We start from the raw sequence: 20,045 nt of genomic DNA on the forward strand, positions 1-20,045 counted from the left end.
GAAAAAATATTGATTATAACACTCACTATTATAATTCTATTCTTAAAAAAAAATCTAACTACCTTTCTAATCTTTTTGTATTCTATTTTCTTTTCATTTATTATGCAATTGTATATATATATATATATATATATATATGTGTGTGTGTGTGTGTGTGTGTGTAAAGGCCTCTAAATAGCCTGCTCTATTCTTTTTTTATTCTATCTGTTTTCTTTTTATTTATTATATTATTTAAAATCCCATGCTATGTGTACTGTGTTAACCTTACTGAGACTTGTTATAGACTTGTTATATTGCTCTTTTTGCAGACAGGAGTAACACACTGATCAGACAAAAGCGGGCAAACATGTCTAATGCTGTTTGTCAGTGCAGTGTGAATTGGCCTTAAGCAGGTGGAGAAATTACGGTGTTGCAGCAGCAAAATTTTTGCATGCATGAATAGAAAATGTACACTTGGCCAGAAGTAGGACACCCCCTTGTAAATAATGGGTTTGGTTATTTCAGTAATACAAAAAAATATATATATTAATAGTAAAAAGCCATCATGATAATTATAATAAAAAATTTTGAATGCTGCAATAAAATAACGTTTTAGATCATTTGGGGCTTTCAACTTTGAAGCAACTGTTTGGGTTCATATACAGTAAAAATGATTTACTTAATCTAGAGCAGAAGAACTTCACTGGCCTGCTCAAAGCCCTTTGGGTTGACTAGGTTTAATGCTTTTTGCTGTGCTTGAAATAAAATGTTTAACAAGAAACAGGAACATCAGGCACATCAAGCATTGACATTGGGTGATGGGGTCGGTGCTCGGATCTTGGGGTGTCTGCAGATTCAGTGTTTCATAGATTAAGCCTTTTTTTTCCCAGAAAGATTTTGAAAAAGTTATTCATCATTCATCGTCTCGAGATTAGATTACTGCAACTCACTAGACTATGGTACTCAAAATATAGTTTAGACAGATTACAGGTGGTCCAAAATGCATCTGCAAGATTGCTCACAGGCACTCGTAAATTAGATCATATTCCCCCGGTGTTAACAGCATCAGATGTAACGACACAGTTTAAGAGCCATTTAAAAACATACTTTTTTATTATAGCGTTTGATCATAGATAAGTGCAAAGATTGCTATTGCCATATATTGCTTTTCTGATCTTACATGATTACTTATGTTTTAAGGTCTTTTTTATAACATTCATTTAGATACATGGATATAATCACTTTTAAATGTTGTCTCCTGCTCATTGACTTACTGTTTGTCCAGCACTATGGTCGACTGGTTTGTTTTATTCAGAACCCTTTTTTATGCATAAAATATTATTTGTGTTGACACTCTTAACAGATACTTGATATCGTTAAAATTACAAATTTTAACTTTGCAATTGTAACTGATCCCCATTGTAACCCATTGTACAACTGTACCAATCCCCATATAGAGATATTGAATTTATGATAATTTATTAAGCATAAGCTCTATAAAGCTATCCCCTGACTGTTAATTTATTTTTCTTTTAACGTTGTGAAGAGTTCACATACTGTTCATACACAGTGGCTATTTTTGGCCTTCATAACAACAACTGTTTTTACTTAAATGGAAGAGACACAGTGTGACTCAAAAATTTGTATTTCTACCCAAACAGATGCCAGTCACACCTAACAACATTGACTTCAACTCATTTACACCAAAATACACACATATTGATGGATGTAAAGACATCATAGAGAGATTGTGAAGATATTTCACTTGAACTTTAGCCTGGTAATACCAGACTCTGCTACTTCACTTTGCTTCGTAGACAGAGTACAGAAGCGAAATGAAATTGAGCGGAAGTAGGAAGTCTGACATAGTCAGGCTACTTGAACTTGGCCTTCATTTAATATATTTTGATTTTCTATCTTGTTTTATTTCTTCATGTATCTCTTCATGTTCAATGTCAATTATCAGTTGTAGTTATGTAATAACTGTTGTTCGACCTAATTGACACGACTTTTGTTTTGTTTTTTACATAAAAACCTAAATCGAGGTCTTATAAACCCAGGCAGACAGAGGGGCTACAAACACTCAAACTACAAAATCTATTATTAAAAAGGTTCTTTATCACACCACTAAGCTCATATAGCATTTTCAAAACATGGTTCTTTATGGAACCTTATAAAGAGCTCTAATTAGCATTTAAAAGGGTGCTGCTTGTGTAACAATCGAAAAACCCTAATCTGACACTCTTTAGATCTATTTGTCTTAGAAGTGAACATAAGGCCACAGATCTTACTAGTGCATGTGCATATGTGTATTCCTGTGAGACAATGCTATATTTGAGACTAAACCCTACTGAATAAATGCTTTTGTCTAGCAAAAGTTATCTACATTGATTTCAAACACATTTTTCCACATTTAAGCAAAAAAATTTGCTAACCGCTATTGAGTAAACTTAAGGCAAGGCTCAACTATATTATTAACCATTAACTGTAAGTGAACATTTGCAATAATGTTCTCATAAGCTGCCACACTGATTTATCTTACTCTCACACACACACAAGTTTTTTTTATTTGTTTCTGTTGTATTTTTATAAATCAATAATTACATCTTCTGTTGTCCACAACAATCACTCACATTTCAAACCTTTCAAAACAAAAATTAACAAGGGCATGCAACATTTTATTTCCAAAATTCTATTTGTATATTATTTATTTATTGCAACATATTTACTTACTGTGAAATTAAATAAAACAATTAAATGAAAAAAAAAGAAGAAAAAAAAGTTCTCTCTGTCAATGTACCCCATAGGCTCCACTTAAAAACAACAATAACAAATGGTCACTATGTATTTAATGAAATTTATATTTTTTTCTGTGAAATAATTGTTTGCATGTTTCTATACATGCCTTTTTCTAAACATACATACTTTTAAAGAAATAATCAATTTAAAGAAATCAATTTAAAGAAGTAAGAGTAAAACATTTTAAGAGTAAAAAGAGTGATATTTGACTTTCCAACACTAAAACACACACACACACATTAATTTACTGTGGGAAAGTCGTATATCACACTTTTTACAGCAGATATACATATATACATATACATAAAAATATTATTAAAACAATAATATTTTTATTTGACTATACTAATTGGCAGTGTATATATATATATCATTCCATGCAAAACTTAGATGTTATTAAAGAAGTTGACGCTGCTATGCTTTAAACTCTTTACCGCATTAAAAGCTATTTCCTGAATGTTTCAAAATTGGCATCCTATTTGCACGTTATTCCTGCAAATGTTGTCAAATGCCAACTGTGACGACTGCCCTGCTGTCCCACGCTGCTCAGTCTCGTATGAGCCAAACAGTCTACAAAGGACTTGGACTATATATATACTTGCTCACATGTCATATCTCTTACAGGACACGTTACATATGTTTGTGTGGTGCAAGTGATTCAAAAAAAAAAAACTCAGAGGGTGGGGTCAATCTGTTCATTTATGGTGAACAACCCTATAGAAAAATATAAGAAAACATAAGTATTAACTATTCTGGGCTGTGTTTCTCAAAAGAATTGTGAGCTAATTTGATCAGAGACTATTGGTGGCAATGGTTCTATGGCAGTTGTACCCAGCCTGAAACTAAATTAAGAAAAAAAAAAACACATTTTGTAGTAGTTGTTTTTCTTTGAGGCAAAGAGTGGGTAAATAATTCTGAAAGACATTCTCAAGGCATGTTAGTTACAATTTTTGTACGGCACAACAGTGTAAAGGCCTGCACATAGATGTAGAGTGCATTCAGGTCTGAATCTCAATGCCCTCAGGGTGTGTTCACACAGTCTGCTGTAAAGAACTCTGTATATGAAACCGCTTTGGAGGAGTATGCAATGGCAGCTTGGCTTCACAGATAATAAATTTAAAACGCATTAATTTGAAGCTGACAACTTCACACCTGCTGTGTTTTTGCTACACTGGAATAGCTGTAAATAGTCTGAGATCAGCAGCTCATCTAGGCTTCCCAGCAGCAATATTTGATAGCCACAAACCAGCCAACAATTTCCAAGCTTCTCATCACTCACGGTTTTAAATACCCTCAGGGGATAAAGTGTTTAGTTCAAACATAAAGGCAAAAGGCAAAACATGATTTATAGAGAGCATATAGTGTTTTAAGGTCTAAATTAAAAGAAGTGCATTAAATGTTGTAACGTCAAATGTCAAACCCATGGAAGCGCCCTCACTTAGAGCTGATAAGTTATCATTTTGCTTCGTAACCATTGCCAACTTTTTAATCAAAGTCAACTTTTTAAATTATCATCCGTAAGCTGAATTATTCAATTTCATTAAGTTGCAATAGACAGAATAATCTTTTAGCCTCAATTTTCTTTAAGCTTTAAATGCTTTATTTTTGTGTATCTTAAATGTTTGAAGGAAATAAAGTCTAAATCTTTTTATCACCAAAGTTATCAAGACATCCAGGGTTTGCTTTTGTTGGCCATGATCCATACAAGGTCCTGAATTATGAAACAGTGCAGTGACCCTAATCAAATGCTTTCTGACGTGTGGAAAGCATCTGAACCTGACATACCTTTCCCTATGTGGTTTCCGCTGTCAAAGCTACATTTATTTATGACCACGCCAACTGTTAACATGGAGCTCGAACAAACAGCTGCAAGCTTAGCTCAGCATCAACTCATTTCCTTTCATAGATATGGCTTAATTTAGACTACTGCAGTTCTGAGCTTTGTATATTTGTACACTAAATTATTTATTTAATATAAATTATTAATAGCAACAGATGCTATGACATGGTTAAGTCCTTTACAAATTCAGTGTATTGATAATAAGCCTAAAGGCACAGTATAGACTATAGAGTATATGAAGCACTATATTAAGTGAAAGTGATGTGACGTGTAACCAAGTATGGTGTCCCATACTTGTAATTGAACCCATCCAGTTGCACACCCGGAGCAGTGGGCAGCCATGTGCTTGCCCAAGGGCCTCACCTCATTCGTGGTATTGAGGGTGGAATACAGTGCTGGTCATTCATTCCCCACCTACAATCTCTGATGGTACAGAGACTCAAACCCATGACCTTTGGATTACAAGTCTGACTTTCTAACCATTAGGCCATGAATGCCTCTGAACACAGTATCTTAAACTGTAAAGTTTGTAAAGATTGGACTGCTGCAATGTAAATTAGGTTTCCTTATAACGACTCGTGGATTATTTGATATTTTTTATATAACAAGGTAACGTAATCATTTTTATATTTATCACTGTAACATGAAGATGTTAAAGAAAATCAAATGAGGACTCCAAAGAGAAACTGGAATCAGTGAAGTTTTTTTTATATTTTTATTTTGATATATTGAGGAATATCACAAGTTTATTTCCAGATATTGGTTTGATTTTATATGTGGTTATAGTCCAAAAAATGGGATACACCAGCTAATTTTATACCATTGACCATATTTTAGAATCATCGTAAAGAAAATAAATAGAAGTGTAATAATAAATGAAAATAATGAATCAAATAATAATTAAATCCATTGTTAAATTGTTAAATAATTTTTTTCAGTTTGTAAACGTCAAGTATTTAAGTATAAGTATTTATACTTAAGTATATAGTAGCCTATAGTATATTGTGTAGCAACAAGTATAAGTATTTCAAAGGCTCAGACAATTACATATTTATTTGGTTGGAACTTTATAAACGTCACATTTTTAAAGAAACTTTAGCCTGCGCCCTCGTGTGGCCAACAACTGTAACTGTGTGGAATGAAACATTACATTGAATGGCAAATGTTACTCAGCCATTTCTATTTGGAAAGAGAAAGGATGGATGGGGCGCAATGGGCCCTCAGAAAGCCACATGCTAGCTCCAAATATATGATCGTTGTTGGAAAAATTCCTTAAAGAATAATACTTTAAATCACATATTATTTTTCTATACAGTGCATACAACCAGTTGAAGGACTGGTAGAGGAAATATTATCGAAAGTCCACCGCAGAGACCTCTCTGATAAGTTCATTCAGATCAGCTCTGAGAAATAGCAACCACACACTGTCCAATTGCAACTGAAACACTATTATATTGACCTAAATAACTGTGTTGAGAAGCTTCAGTAATCCATGAAGTGAGGAAGAACATTATTTACCCATTACCTGATTCACGTGTGACAACTTCCAGACTGCTAAACTCCTGAGCTAAGTTTAAACAACAGCTTTTGTTATATTGCGCCTTCATATGTTAAATTTAATATTAAGCTATTTGGAGTTTATATATATATATATATATATATATATATATATATATATATATATATATATATATATATAGATAGATAGATAGATAGATAGATAGATAGATAGATAGATAGATAGATAGATAGAAGTCAAACGTAAATTACCATTATAATTACATTTTGTATTAGTTAATGTGAGTTTCACTTGAAAGAATCTGGATGTTTTGAGGTAGGTATGAATATTTATATTTCTGTAATCAATTAACCAAGTAGATCGGTCTTGTGTCAATGGAGGAGTTTCTGTAACGTATGTCACCATCTTGTGGTCAGTGGAGGGACTGCATATTCGATTAATTCATGTTTTTATAGTGGTTAATATAATTTGAGTAGACTCCAGTGAAAATACAGTTGTGTTCAGCAGTGTTTAGTAATGTATGTTTGTGGTAGTAATGTGGGCTATGTGTGAAATGAGTGAAAAATAATAATAAAGTGAAATAATATTAAGTAAACCTGTATCAGCCTGTTTGTTTTAAGAATAATGGTCTTTATGATTATGACTGTGTACACAAAGCATGGGAAGACTTCATCAGCGAAGAAGAATAGTGGGTGAAAACTGAAAGTGAATGATAGGGACCTTCAGTCACAATAAGAAAGACTATGTCCAAACAACAGAACTACTGCAGAAAAAGTGACGGCAAGTCATTCACATTGAAGAAAGCATCCAAAAAGCATCCCCAAAAAATAATAATTTGGCCTCAAAGCCAACATCCATGAAAGAGCTGCAAATGCCAAAACTTGAATCACAGACACCCGTACTAAAGAGCAGAAAAGATTCATAAAACTGGGACAGTGGGATCATCAAGATAAAATTTTACATCTGCACTGGCCAGATAAATAGTCTGACATAAAAATCATCAAACCAGTGTAGGTAGTTTTGAAGAGAAGAGTAAGAAGCTGATTCTCTGAATCATTTGGCAGATTTCCTGATAGACGACATTCTACTGGAGACTATTCAGAAGTTGTATGACTCTATTCTGAGGAAATGATGGTAAAAACACCTAAATAATTAAACATTGCCAATAATATTCCACAGGTGTTCACATTAATATTATTTAAACCCTGTGATTATAATATAAACAATAGGCCTATTAAGGTTCTGTATTATAGCTTCCCTCATTTTATAGGTTTTTACATTTAAAACTAGCAAAAATTAATCATGTACTAAACATAAAGGGGCTGAGAGAACGGAGGAAGAAGTGCTACAGATGAGAAGCAAATCAAAGATGATTATCGGAGTAGAATGTGAAGCCAAAAGTACCTTGAACTGACATGGAGAGGACAGGATATCAGTTACACAGTGTCTTTTATCATATTTACAGTTGTTCAAGAGCATAGAGAACTGCACTACTGAACATTATGCACTAGAAAATGGACAGAAATGCAGATCTCCTGTTTCATTAACATCAGCAACCACAATACACAAATAAATAATCTAATGGTCTATAACTCAAAAAAAAAAAAAAAAACTGCTCAATTTTTCTCAGCATGCCATTAGCCGATCAAAACTTCATTGTGTTTATTTGTTTAAACATCACTTCATTTGTGCAACTGCAGTTTATACAATGGCTTTGCCGGAGAAGAGGCCTTAAATGACAATAGCAGGAAATCATCCTGATTATCACTGATAAAACATTATGAGACACTCATGAATGAATAATGTCAGAAGTTTATAAAAGATAGTATTTGGTCAGGACCAAAGAATCTTTTATTACACACCACAAATCTGCCTATAAAGAACATGTTGTTGTGAATTAAGAATCAACTGAACCCCTTCTACTAGCTGCTGGAGTGGTGTCTTTCTTAAATGACAGCAAGCCATGAACTCTGTTACACAGAGGCGTTCGCATTATCGCTCCACCAGACATGTAGGCTGTCACATGATGCATGAGAATATAAGTTACTTTCTGTTTTACTTACAAAAATAAGTTTGCATTCCTCTGCCTCCACTGAACAACAGTTCCATAGATCTTCGTTGGCAATGATTGATCAATACATATGTAAACCCTATTTAGGTTATCATATACAAATATTTATATAAAATTTGTTTAACACAAATTGCAACATTTCCCCTGTACAAGAGCAGTGACAAGTCCACATTGAATGAATCACAATTCAACAAATTGTGCAAAATAAGGAGAACAAAAACATTCATCAACATAACTTAAAGGCATCTGGCAATTTGGCGGGTATTTATATCAAAGATAAAGCTTATGTTCAGTATCAATAGCCATGAAAACAAAACTGCTATGACCACTTTTATTTGTACACGGCTAAAATCTCGGACAGATTCATGCTCCACTTCACAACCTGAATTTGTCTTTTAAAGTGCATGCAATAATACCAGTAACTCTGAAAGAACTGATTCAATGTAATAAATCCACATCCTGATAAAACTAATGCCAATTCATTTAGGATACTGAACAATGAATACATTTGTTTCTTTTTTTTTTTGTCCCATCATCCCCCACCCCCCTTTTTTTTCTAAGTAAAAAAGAAATAAAGCGTGGGTTCCACAATATGAAATTAATTAAATGTATTCACCATATTTTAAAATCAGACACTGCTTCTGCGTAAAGTTTTCATCAACAGTTGTCACATTCTCTGTGATACATACAAAACAGCTAATAGCCACGGTGAAGACGCAGGACACATTCTACAGTCGTAATGTCCTTTGATGACACCAAAGGCATTCCACCTCACATGATGGGATCATACTTGACATATCAAAGTGCTTACTTGTACTAAAATATCCTGAATTACTAATTTAATACCAAAAGTGGGACAATGGCATGGAGAAAAGGTCAGTTTGTCTAGATATTTCTTCTTGGTTTAAGAAGCTCAGTGATGCATCACCAAACCGCTTTTTTTGTGTCTGTGGCTGTTTAGTTTCTCCTCTCAGAATCTCAGCCTAGTTCTCACAGCCGATATGAGTTATAAGATACTGATCCAGCATTGTCACTGTTTGGGTGATCTTGGTAAATCCAACAATCAGGGACAGTGCAGGCACAATGTGTCCAAAGACATCAGTGTTGAACAGTCCCGTCGATTTCCGTTGGATCATCTGGCCTCATCCGTGGGAAAGTCAAATGAGGCCAAGCTTCCGAATCCTAGCCGTGCACTCTCCAAATCAAACATCTCCAGTTCTCGCTCTTGACGCTCAAATAAATGCTTGATTTTTTCAGTCCGTTCCTTGTGAAGTGAGGCCAGCTCTTCTTCAATCTGAGTACAGAGGTGTGGGCAAATGGTTTACTTGGGATTTCAGGTATTATTTATTTATTTGACCAGTTATGGGCAAATCAATCCTATGAATTACACAGGTTTATTTACTGTTAAAAAATGTTTTAATTAAGTAAAACAGCTCACCTTTTGTTCCAAGTGAGCCCGGCGCAAGGACGCCTTCTGTTCCAACTTCTGCACCTCATGCTCATGTTGGGCCTCCATCTGCGCCTTTGTTTTGTTTTGATAGGCATCGAGGAGCTCCATCTCCTGATGTAGCTGCTGCCTTAAAGCCTGACATTCAGCCTCCTGCTCTTCATCTAAACTTAACTGAGAGTGTTACATGCTGCAATTATTATCTCAAACACTAAGGGGGGTAATTGCAGGGTTAATAAAAAAAAATTATAATAATATATTACTTGAAATAAAATAAATATTAACTGAAATACCATTTTAAAAAAAACATTTTATTTCACTAAAATAACTAAAACTAAATCAACTAAACCTTAAACGTGATAAAAACTATGTAGAAATTTACAAAATATATACTAAATTACTAAAACATTAACTACAATTCAAATGAAAACAGAAAATATAGAAATAAAGTCACATTTAAAAGTTCAACAAAAACTATAAGAGTATATCATATATGGTTTGATGTAGATAATATTGTGTAATGCCTCATCTTCTATTGTAGTCAGTAGAAACAATATTTCATATATAAGCAGCAATATAACGCTTAACAATAAGATCCGTTTTCATTTGGAAAACTGATGGTGCAAGTAGAATTTTTGGCTTGGTTGTGGAAAGTCATTTCTCTCTGTAGCCACTAGAGGGAAATCTCTTAAATGGTTTTGGCCAGTAGCTGCTCTTTGAAACGTTTCCCACTAAAGATATGGAAATAATCTCTATTTTATCAGGTTCTCTCTGGTTACAAAAAAAGCAATGTGAAAAATGCTTGTGTATAAATCCTAAACTAACTTAGTAAATACTGTCAGATTCATCAAAGATTCGAGTTCATAACCTAGGATGCAAGCTCAAATTGTGTGGGTTCGCCATGAAATGGTAGTTTTTGTCTGGTGCCTGTGTACTTTACCGATTGAGAGGCCATCATCTCATTAATGCTCTGCTCATATTGCTCTGCCAGCTGTGCAAGCTTGCGGGTCTGTTCTTCCTTCAGAGACTTCAGGATGGCTTTGTGGTCACTCTTGGGGGAGACCTCTAGCTGATGGTTCCTCAGAGCTTTGTACTGCTTGTTTTGCACCTTACAAGTATCTTGGAATTGCTTTTTGATCTGCATTTCCAATGTCTATAATGAGAGGAGATTCCTTAGGTTTTTTTTTACAATGCATCATTCAAAAGCTAAATACAATTGTGCTTTTCGCTTTTCTTTATGTCCATTTTCTTTCCTTTATATTTTTCGAAAGTTCTACCTACCATTACAAACTGTAAAGTTTACCTTAAGGTTCCTGGGCTGCTCTCGGCGTTCCAGTGCATGCTTCCTGTGGAGCTCCCTCTGCCGTCGACCGTTGTACTCCTCCTGGTTCTCCAACTCAGTTTGATGCTGGTGGCGCATCAGCTCAAAGCTTAGCCTTTGTAAGGTTTGTAGATGCCGCTGTTCCAGCTCTTGGGTGGACTCATCCTGCCTGATCATCAATGCATGCTCCATTTCTTTTTGTGTCTTCTTCTTGTTAAGCTCCTTTAACACAAAGAGTAAGTCATTTATGAATACTGTTTAAATTGTTTGAACAACATCAACAAAAAAAAAGGATAACGTTTTTTAAAAAGAATGTGTATAAAAATTAAGATCTGTTTTTTGTGATTTTGGAAACAGATTTCAGACTTGAAATCGCGAAAGAAAGTGTGTTCAACAATATACATCACTATATATAATATACTCAAACTACCTTTCAACAGTTTGGGGTAAGATTTGGTTTTTAAATAAAATTAATACTTTTGTTTAGCAAGGATGCATTAAATAAATTCAAAGTGACAGTAAAGACTTTTACATTTTTAGAAAAGTTTTGTTTCAAATAAATGCTTTCCATTCATTTAAGAATTCTAAGAAAATATTCCATAAAAATAACAGTTCCACAAAAATTGTAAGCAGCACTTAAAATTAAAACAGTTTTCAACATTGATAATAAGAAATGTTACTTAAGCAAAATCAGCATATTAAAATGATTTCTGAAGGATCGTGTGATGCTGAAGACTGGAGTAATGATGCTGGAAATTCAGCTTTACCATCACAGGAATAAATTACATTTTAAAATGTTTTAAATATAAAAGAGATATTTTAAAATGACATGAATACAAATTACATACACTCAAACTTTTGAATGGAAGTATATGGATATGTCTAAATTAATCCTCAAAATTCACAAGAACAAAACAATGTGCTTGAAACTTTCTTTGTTGTGAAATGTAATTTCTTGCCTCCCGCATTTGCTCTTGTTCAAACTCGTGCTTCTTGATAAGGCTTCTTCTTTTTAGAGCACGGCAGCTCCTTTCGTAAACCAGTCTTTGCTGGTTCAGCAGCTGGGCCTCCTCCTCAGCCTGGGAGCGCTGCATTGTTTCTTTATGCCGTGACAAGCGCTCCTGTTTCTCTTCTTTTGGTGTATCGGAGTCTTCATTCATTTCCTATTGTATACAGATCACATTAAATGATGTTTACTGCAAAAATGTGTCAGTAGAATATAGCCATTTACAGGTACAATTGGTCTGACATCATTCAGGGCCCTGTGACAAAGGATGCCCACTAAAAATTCTTATTTAGGCACAGAAAAGGAGGGCCTATATATTAAAAGTTGTCCTGGGTTTGTACCATGTTCTGTGGATTTATTGACTGTCCTGATCTCACCTCTTTCATTCTTTCTCTGCATAGTCTGTACTGCTTTTTCTGTGTGTCCAAGAAGGTGGTCAGTTCCTTCTTCTGTTGGACCAAGATCTGTTGCTGGATTCTTTTTTCTTCAGCTGCCGAGGATTTCATCTTTTGAGAGACAAAAGAAATAACATCTGGTTTTGCAGCATTAACCACATACAAATTAATCATCTAGGCCCAAAAGGAGGATAAGTATCACAAAAAGTTCACTGTGGTCAGCTGTGCATTAGTAAACTGATAATATTTTGTCACCATGGTTTCTATTTAAGTTATGTTTTATTACAGATCATGAAAAGGCATTTTAACGGCAAAATTTCTTTTACCTTTTGTTTTAATCACAGCAGTACTCAAGCTGAGCGCCTGTACAAAGGACTTCATGTGATCAATGTCACAAATGTGCTTGTTTGATAATACTAAAGCCTGGGAAAATGTAAATATTTCATAATAATCTGAATTCATAACATTCTTTGTTCTACATCTTTCAAACTGTTACAACTTTCTGTTTAATTCCAAGTTCAAATTCGATTTTGCATTCCAGGGTTTTAATGTGGTCTTCAATCTTTGGACACTACTGCATGTTGACCATATAATAGATATTGACTAAGAGACAAAAATGTGACATCTTGCAAACTTTTCATGACCCTGTCCACAGTGTGTGAAGCAGGAGCACACACCTCCTTGTCCAGTTGTGCAGCTTGCTTCTTGGCCAGCCGCTCCAGTTCAATGTAGGTGTTATTGGCCTGGGTCTCCACTTCCTTCTGCAGCCGGAGCTTGTGCTCATCCATCTCGGCCTTCAGCCTGTTCTCCAGGGCGATCAGCTGCTTCTGGTGCTGCCGCCGCATGCGCTTATACCCTGACATCTGCTCACGCCACACAACTTCCTGCTCATGCTCCTGGATCTGCTCACTGACCTGCAAACACACAGTGTGTTGGGGTCAAAGATCAAGTAAGGTGAGCAAGAATTTTTATTATTTTTATTTTATTTTTTATTTTTTTGATGTGAGATCTTAACATAACTATTAGTTAATAGTTTTCCTTACAATGACCAGTTCTGTAAAGTAAGTTACTTTCTTGTCATTTTTTTTTTTTTTGATGTTATGATTTATTTATAACTTTCAAAATGTATAAATATGTAAACATATATTAATTATTATATGACCAATAAAAAGAAGTGTATACTTCATCTTGTTTGTGCCATTTTCTGGTCCCATCAGAGCAATTATGAATATAATGATCTGCATTGTTTGAAATATTATACATTGACATTTTCTTTGAAAAATATTCAAAGTATGTTTTTTGCTCACTGCTAGCATGATATTACAGAATGGACCAATAAAACAAAAATCTCCATGTTTTTAAGAAGCATCTATAAAACTTTGGACAACAGAAGCTACTGAATACATGAAAAGTTGATGCATAATGAGTTCATTAATATCAAAATTTTATTTTAAAATTGATAAGCATGCATAAAGAAAATGTATTGTATAGATATAGATATAGATATAGATTTCCCCTTTTGGTGTTTCACTGTTCTTTATCACATTATAATAATGATTAGTTCATTTTGATCCTGTGGTGTGGTAAATTAATTTTGATAGTAAAAATGTTCTATGTAATTATTCATTTAATATGAGATCATAAAAACGGCATGCATGCAAATTATAAAAAAAAAGAAGCAAAATTCTGAATAAAGTAAAATTATATTAGATGTTACATTTTAGCACATGTCAGCTACCAGATATTATGAAGCCTGCATTACACATATCATTGAGCAATACAGATATTAAACGTATAACTTTTTATCACAATCATCTCTTTCACGTTGTACTATTAGTGTTTAGCATCATATAATTTTGCAATGAAGAAGAAAATTATTAATCAGCTTCATCTTGATGGGTTGAACACACTGTGCCTGAGTGAAATATAATGGCGATAATAGTGACACTGACTGAATCAAAATGCAAATATGCTGTTTTAATTATGAACTCTCTCTCTCTCACACGCACACTCTCTCTCTCTCTCTCTCTCTCTCTCTCTCTCTCTCTCTCTCTCTCTCTCTCTATATATATATATATATATATTTAATTATTTATTTATAAACGTCTGACTTGGTTTGCATTCTGAGCAAGATCTATAGATGTGGAGGGAGAAAAAAAGCAGTGTACATCATGTACAGCTCCAGAAAAGAGCTCCAAATCACAACAAATGGATATCTTTACTACAACAAAAATTAGGCGTAAAATAAGCCTGCGCTCCAGAGATATAAAGACATGGAGGGGATGAAAAAGCGCTTATTAACAGGATGTGGTTGCCATGGCTACTGATGTGGGGTTGAGTGGATGACCATGGCATTTCTTATGCAAAAACGGCGAGCGGAAGAGGAGAGATGGGCTGCCTACCAAAGATGCTGGTGTGATGATGGCAAAGCGTTGGCAGATGCTGCTGCTGCTATGATGGCGAGCCCGGCTCTTGTGAAAAGAAGAAGGCCGCAGCTCTGGCCTGATGTCCCTGTCTCCAGCCTCATCCCTCACGCAAGCATGCTTCTGCAGGGGGGGAGGAAAAGACGAAGCGAGTGGGGGTGGGAGCTAACCGAGCGCCCTGCTGCTGCTGCTGCTGCTGCTGAGGATGAGGATGATGCCGCTGCGTCTCCCTGCTGCCCGCATACAGCCTCCTGCTTCCAGCGCATCCTCTTCACCCTTCATCTGTTACTGGCGTATGGCGCTCACGGGTGCCTGCAAAAGCAGGCAGGGCATCGCGATGGATGACGCGCGAGTCGCTCGGTACAGCGAGAGCGGGAGTCCGGAGCCTCTCTTCAGACTAGCGGCTGCACTTCCTGAGAAGAAGGAGGAGGAGGAGGAGGAGGAGGAAGCAAACAGATCCGTTGGGATAGAGTGAGTTACGCAATGTCTACCACGGGCAATCAGCGGAAAGAACGTGTGTGCTCGTGCACGCGTCTTAAACTTGTATCGTTCCCAACACCCTTCAACGCACCCTTAGTGAATGTTTGTGCTGATTTAAAAAGTTTTACATGTAAAGAAATCAATTGTTTATTTGGGAATTGTGATTAAAATGATGTAGTCTTCTGGAAGCTATTTTACATGGCAAGTAGCATCACACGATCGACTGTTCATGCAGCTGATTGAGTCATTAATCAGCGAGTCCGATATATATATGTATGTATGTATGTATGTATGTATGTATAGATAGATAGATAGATAGATAGATAGATTACTAATATGTTGAATAGAACATTGCTCTAATTATAAATTATAAATAAAAACACGACAACATATATATATAGGCTATATATATATATATATATATATATATATATATATATATATATATATATATATATATATATATATATGTTCACTTGCAACATATTATAATTTTTATTAGCTCTGTTGCAACAACAAGGTCAGAGTCTATGTAATCTTGTTTTGGTGAATTCAGACTAAAAGCCTAAATAGGCAATTATGAGAAATACATAAAGAAGAGTATAGGGAATTTCCTCAGACTGTCAAGTAAAGCACTTCCTGTGAGGTTTAGAGGTTAACAGAAATTGTCTTTGATCTTTTTGGCCCAAATATAAAATACTACTGAATTTTCACAGTCACACTTCCAAAGAGTTGACTGAAGCTGATAAACATTAAGGGGGGGGGGGGGGGGGGATTCTGTTCTGAAGACTGGGCTGCCACACCCACATCCAAAACCTAGGATGTTAAAACAACAATACGAATACAGGGGAATGTGACCACAGACAGCATAAAAGGGCAAATCCAACACTTCCAGTTTATCCTCATTGCCATGATACTTTACCTATAGTGCATGGCTTTTTTGGTAAGAATTTTGGAAAGTACCAGGTACTGAATTACTATTACCTGTGTTTTGCTGAGAAGACACTGATTTCCCCTGTGACTTACCACATCAGTGTCATGCTTATGCATGAACAAACAGAATTCTTACCCAAGAAATTACATTTATTTGACTTAAGCATATGAATGTATTATTACAGATGTGGCTGTGAGATCAGCCTTTAATTGGGGGACTATAGTGAATTCGGCAAGTTCTAAACTTTTGGCTCTGGGGTTTCCCTTGTAGACCTGAGTCAAAAGGGGTCAAAACAAGCTTAGCTCAGTTAACATCAGATGCAAGTTTTGTCCACTTTAGTCATTCTGCATGCAATAAATATGTCATTGCATCACACAAAAGTTTAATAGAAGTGCAGAAAATCAAAGCACAGCAGAATGTTTGTCATCTTCCTTCCTTGTCTGAAGCTGATAAGTGGCTGAAATTCCCAACTTTGTGCTTTTGCGTCAAAAGATCGAAAGGTATCAGTGAAAATCTAATGTTGAGAAACTACCTTCCTATTACAAAGACTACTTCCTGTTGAAGCATAAGGCACAGAGTTCAGAGCAAGGGTGGAAGAGCACTGTGTTGGATGGTGGTTCCTTTTCTAATTTTGTTGCTTTTAGCATGGCATTGTCAAATTTGGAGCAATGTTATTGACTGAAAACGATGATAACACAATGTAAAAAAAAAAAAGTCTGAAAATGTGATCTCAAAATCCAAGGATATACTTGCATAAATGTTAAAAAATAAAGTTAATCTACCTATTTTATGTTACACTAAAACGAGAGATTCAGTGGTCATGTAGAATTGTGCAACATAAAAATCTTTTTAAGATATGAGAGGTATGAGTACAATCTCATGACATCTATACTTATGAGCTTGTCTGACATCAGGCGTAAATTAGCTATGACAAATCAACATTATTGCTCAAACTATCCAGACTCTGCATCACATAGGGAGATATGGGTGGCTACTAAAGGAGGCAACATTACACATAGTACATGTGATAATGAAGACGCAAAAAGAAAAAAATTCTGGGAACTGTTGCCTCAGAATGCTGGCTGCGTCATTTCCTTCCAATTGCAAATGTGTGGTTTCAGTCTTTAAAAACATTTTCAGAGTTGTGATCATGACCAGTTTGAAACTTTGTCTGTGAACGGAGAATGCATTGTCATGTCAGGAACGTGGTCTGCCTATCTCAGAGATCACAAGCAACATTCAGTAAGTATCACAGCTGCACTGCACACATAACAATATGTTTACTATGATGCTTAACAATGGTCAAGCATGGAACACTGTTAATGCTGTGATTCGATTTATAACCCAATTACAATATACATAAACAAAACAAGCATATTTGTTAAAGTATGTTGCATTTGATTGTTTTATGTATACTGATTATATATATATACAGTATATATGCATGTGCACTCCTAAGATGGACATCTGGTCATTCTGAGTCCATTGAATATGAAACTAAAGATCTCCTATTGTATCTGTGAAAGGGTGCACCATAAAATACGAATGTTTTGACTTGAGCTTAGGTGATTTGTAGAACATTACTTTATTTACTTTTTTTTTTTTTTAATTCAGGAATGATCCTCCCTGTCCTCATTTTGATTGCTGTTGAGTTAGTGCATCCAACAGTGTCATGCAAGAACGAAAGCTGCAGCCAGCTTCTTCAGCATAGTCTGAGGCTCACCAGGTTAATGAGCAAGAGGACGAAAGAGCTCTTAGAAACATATGTAAGTACTCTCTTTCTAGTTATTGTTTTGAAAGTATAATTGTTAACCTTGCAATCAACATTTATGTCAGTGGTCCTAAATCAGTTGTTGGTACATTGATTGGTACATCAAAGAAGAGATGCTCTGACAATGTAAGCCTAATATGGTCAACAGTTGCTTGGGTGGTTTCCACATACAGTACAATGAGGTGATTCCTTCCATTTACAAAACTGGGCTGTTTTGAGAGTGGGTGGGAGTATGTGGGAACTTTAAATTTAACCCTTTTACAGTAAAAACTGTTCAAGAATACACAATAATGTGGAAATGAGTCTTTCAGAATAATAGCCAAATTTAGGTATGGGTCATATATGGGTCATGCAAAAGACAATTCATGACACTGAATGGGGTTAGGTGTCAGAGTGGGTTTATTTTTAAAAATCAATTTCTGTCTAGGTCACTGGTTCTTAACCAGGCCCACTAGGGGGCCTCAAGATGACTTAAAATATTTTTCATAAGACAAAGCAACTAAAAATCAAGAGATAGACTGACTGACTGACAGACAGGCCGATAGATAGATATGAATCAACCAGGGTTCTTATAGACTCTTGTCTTCTCTCTTTCAGAAAGCCAGTCAGGGAGATTTTGCAGACCTGATCTGTGATATGCAATTGGACAATGTTCCAGTATCAACAGTCTCTGGCCAGACCATATCGCAGCGCATCTTGAGTGTTTACACCCACCTGAAAGAGTTTCTGCCGCACATGAAGACAGTGATGGAGCAGCAGACAGACTTAAATCCTCCAACCAACCCTGTGGCGGAGGGGCTTAACAGGATGATTACACATGTTCACCACATTGCTGTGAGGGTGAACTGTATCTTAGAATTCCTGCAGCCAAATATACCCATTCCTGAGCCAGCTGAAAGGCCAACAGGAATTCCCCCTGCACAAAATATTTTCCAGCAGAAAGCCTATGGATGCATTGTCCTGTCTCGGCTTCAGGAGCTCCTTAGCAAAGCAGTTCAAGAACAGAGGTCTCTTAAAAAGAGGAAAATGTGCAGAAAAAAGGACCAGAAATGGCTCTTGAACTAAAGTGTGTTTTGTGACATGAAACAGTATTTACATAATTTATTCATATTTATTGTTGCATATCTATAACTGTTAAAGAGATGGACAGAGTATGTTTTTTTCTGTTGTTGATTATATTTATTAATATAATTTATTTTTGTTCTAACTTATTCATATATATATATATGGAAAAAACAGTTAATTCATACCAATTTTTTACTTCCATTTGGACAAGAATGGATCTGTCTGACAAGAAAGAACTGTCATGATTCCTTTAATTATTTGACAGAAAAAAATATTTTCATCAAAACTGTATACAGCATAACAGGATGTGATAACTTCTGCCCTTCAAGAAAGAAGTCTCAAAACCACAAGTTACTCAGGATTTCTTTGCAACACTCTATGATGTTATGTATGTCGTCACAGACAAAGTTTTGATTACACAGAAATTTGCAGTATTAAGCTGTGATGTCACACGTTGGCCATATTGGCTTTTGTGGTTAATGCTAACATCTATAGCATGACCTGAATGACCTAGTATGATGTATATGTTCTATCTAAGACATAGCCTTCAGCTGAGACCATTTTACAAGGCAGGAAGTGCAAAAGACTGATAGGAGCCCATAATGACGCATTCATTTCACCACATCAGAAAGTGGAAAAAAAAACTGACTAGCCGTCTCCCCATCACAAGATATGATTGTGTGTTTGTGTCGATGTGAGTGAATCTCAAGCCATTCCCTTTACAATTAACAGACTACGGTCTGAACATTTCACTCAGGACAACTATGAATGCTTTTGAGGAATGTTGTAATTATGAATGTATGTATATATTTTGATACTTATTTATATGAAACCAGTATGTATGGTATGTAATGATAAATTATTTTGCATTGATACTTTCAAAAATAAACGTCTGTACTTGCTCTTACACTCTACAGATGTTGTTGCACAAGTTGCATTCGTGGAAATTCAAAAGTGCTTCTTCCTTTCTTTCCTTTCAGTATACTGCTGACACT

At 35.4% G+C, this 20,045-nt stretch overlaps 2 protein-coding genes across 2 annotated transcripts; one reads left to right on the forward strand and one right to left on the reverse strand.

The window, feature by feature from the left end:
• Positions 1-7,569: 7,569 nt before the first annotated feature.
• On the reverse strand, positions 7,570-14,919 carry LOC128007400 (serine/threonine-protein kinase TAO3). The gene is made up of 8 exons (XM_052592805.1): positions 14,780-14,919; positions 13,055-13,291; positions 12,360-12,488; positions 11,936-12,139; positions 10,959-11,198; positions 10,596-10,808; positions 9,647-9,829; positions 7,570-9,502 (listed from the first exon to the last, which is right to left on the reverse strand). Exons 2-8 carry the CDS (start codon positions 13,238-13,240, stop codon positions 9,341-9,343), a joined length of 1,317 nt encoding a protein of 438 aa, XP_052448765.1. The 5' UTR covers positions 13,241-13,291; positions 14,780-14,919; the 3' UTR covers positions 7,570-9,340.
• A 1,179-nt stretch (positions 14,920-16,098) lies between these two features.
• On the forward strand, positions 16,099-19,964 carry LOC128007619 (uncharacterized). Its single transcript, XM_052592822.1, has 3 exons — positions 16,099-17,456; positions 17,829-17,980; positions 18,583-19,964. The coding sequence occupies exons 1-3, from the start codon at positions 17,399-17,401 to the stop codon at positions 19,048-19,050; spliced, it is 678 nt and encodes a 225-aa protein (XP_052448782.1). The 5' UTR covers positions 16,099-17,398; the 3' UTR covers positions 19,051-19,964.
• Positions 19,965-20,045: the final 81 nt, after the last annotated feature.

This window comes from Carassius gibelio, chromosome A5 (assembly GCF_023724105.1).
Source record: "Carassius gibelio isolate Cgi1373 ecotype wild population from Czech Republic chromosome A5, carGib1.2-hapl.c, whole genome shotgun sequence".
Lineage (NCBI taxonomy): Eukaryota > Metazoa > Chordata > Actinopteri > Cypriniformes > Cyprinidae > Carassius > Carassius gibelio.

Bases quoted from the DNA above. Each gene is read 5' to 3' on its own strand.
- LOC128007400 (XM_052592805.1), bottom strand. From the start codon at position 13,240: ATGTCAGGGTATAAGCGCATGCGGCGGCAGCACCAGAAGCAGCTGATC. The intron at 11,199-11,935 runs GCAAGAAATTAC...TTTGTGTTAAAG, and splicing joins AACAAGAGCAAATGCGGGAG to GAGCTTAACAAGAAGAAGAC. The intron at 10,809-10,958 runs GTAAACTTTACA...CTCTCATTATAG, and splicing joins AGCAGCCCAGGAACCTTAAG to ACATTGGAAATGCAGATCAA.
- LOC128007619 (XM_052592822.1), top strand. From the start codon at position 17,399: ATGCATTGTCATGTCAGGAACGTGGTCTGCCTATCTCAGAGATCACAA. The intron at 17,457-17,828 runs GTAAGTATCACA...TTTTTAATTCAG, and splicing joins GAGATCACAAGCAACATTCA to GAATGATCCTCCCTGTCCTC. The intron at 17,981-18,582 runs GTAAGTACTCTC...TCTCTCTTTCAG, and splicing joins AAGAGCTCTTAGAAACATAT to AAAGCCAGTCAGGGAGATTT.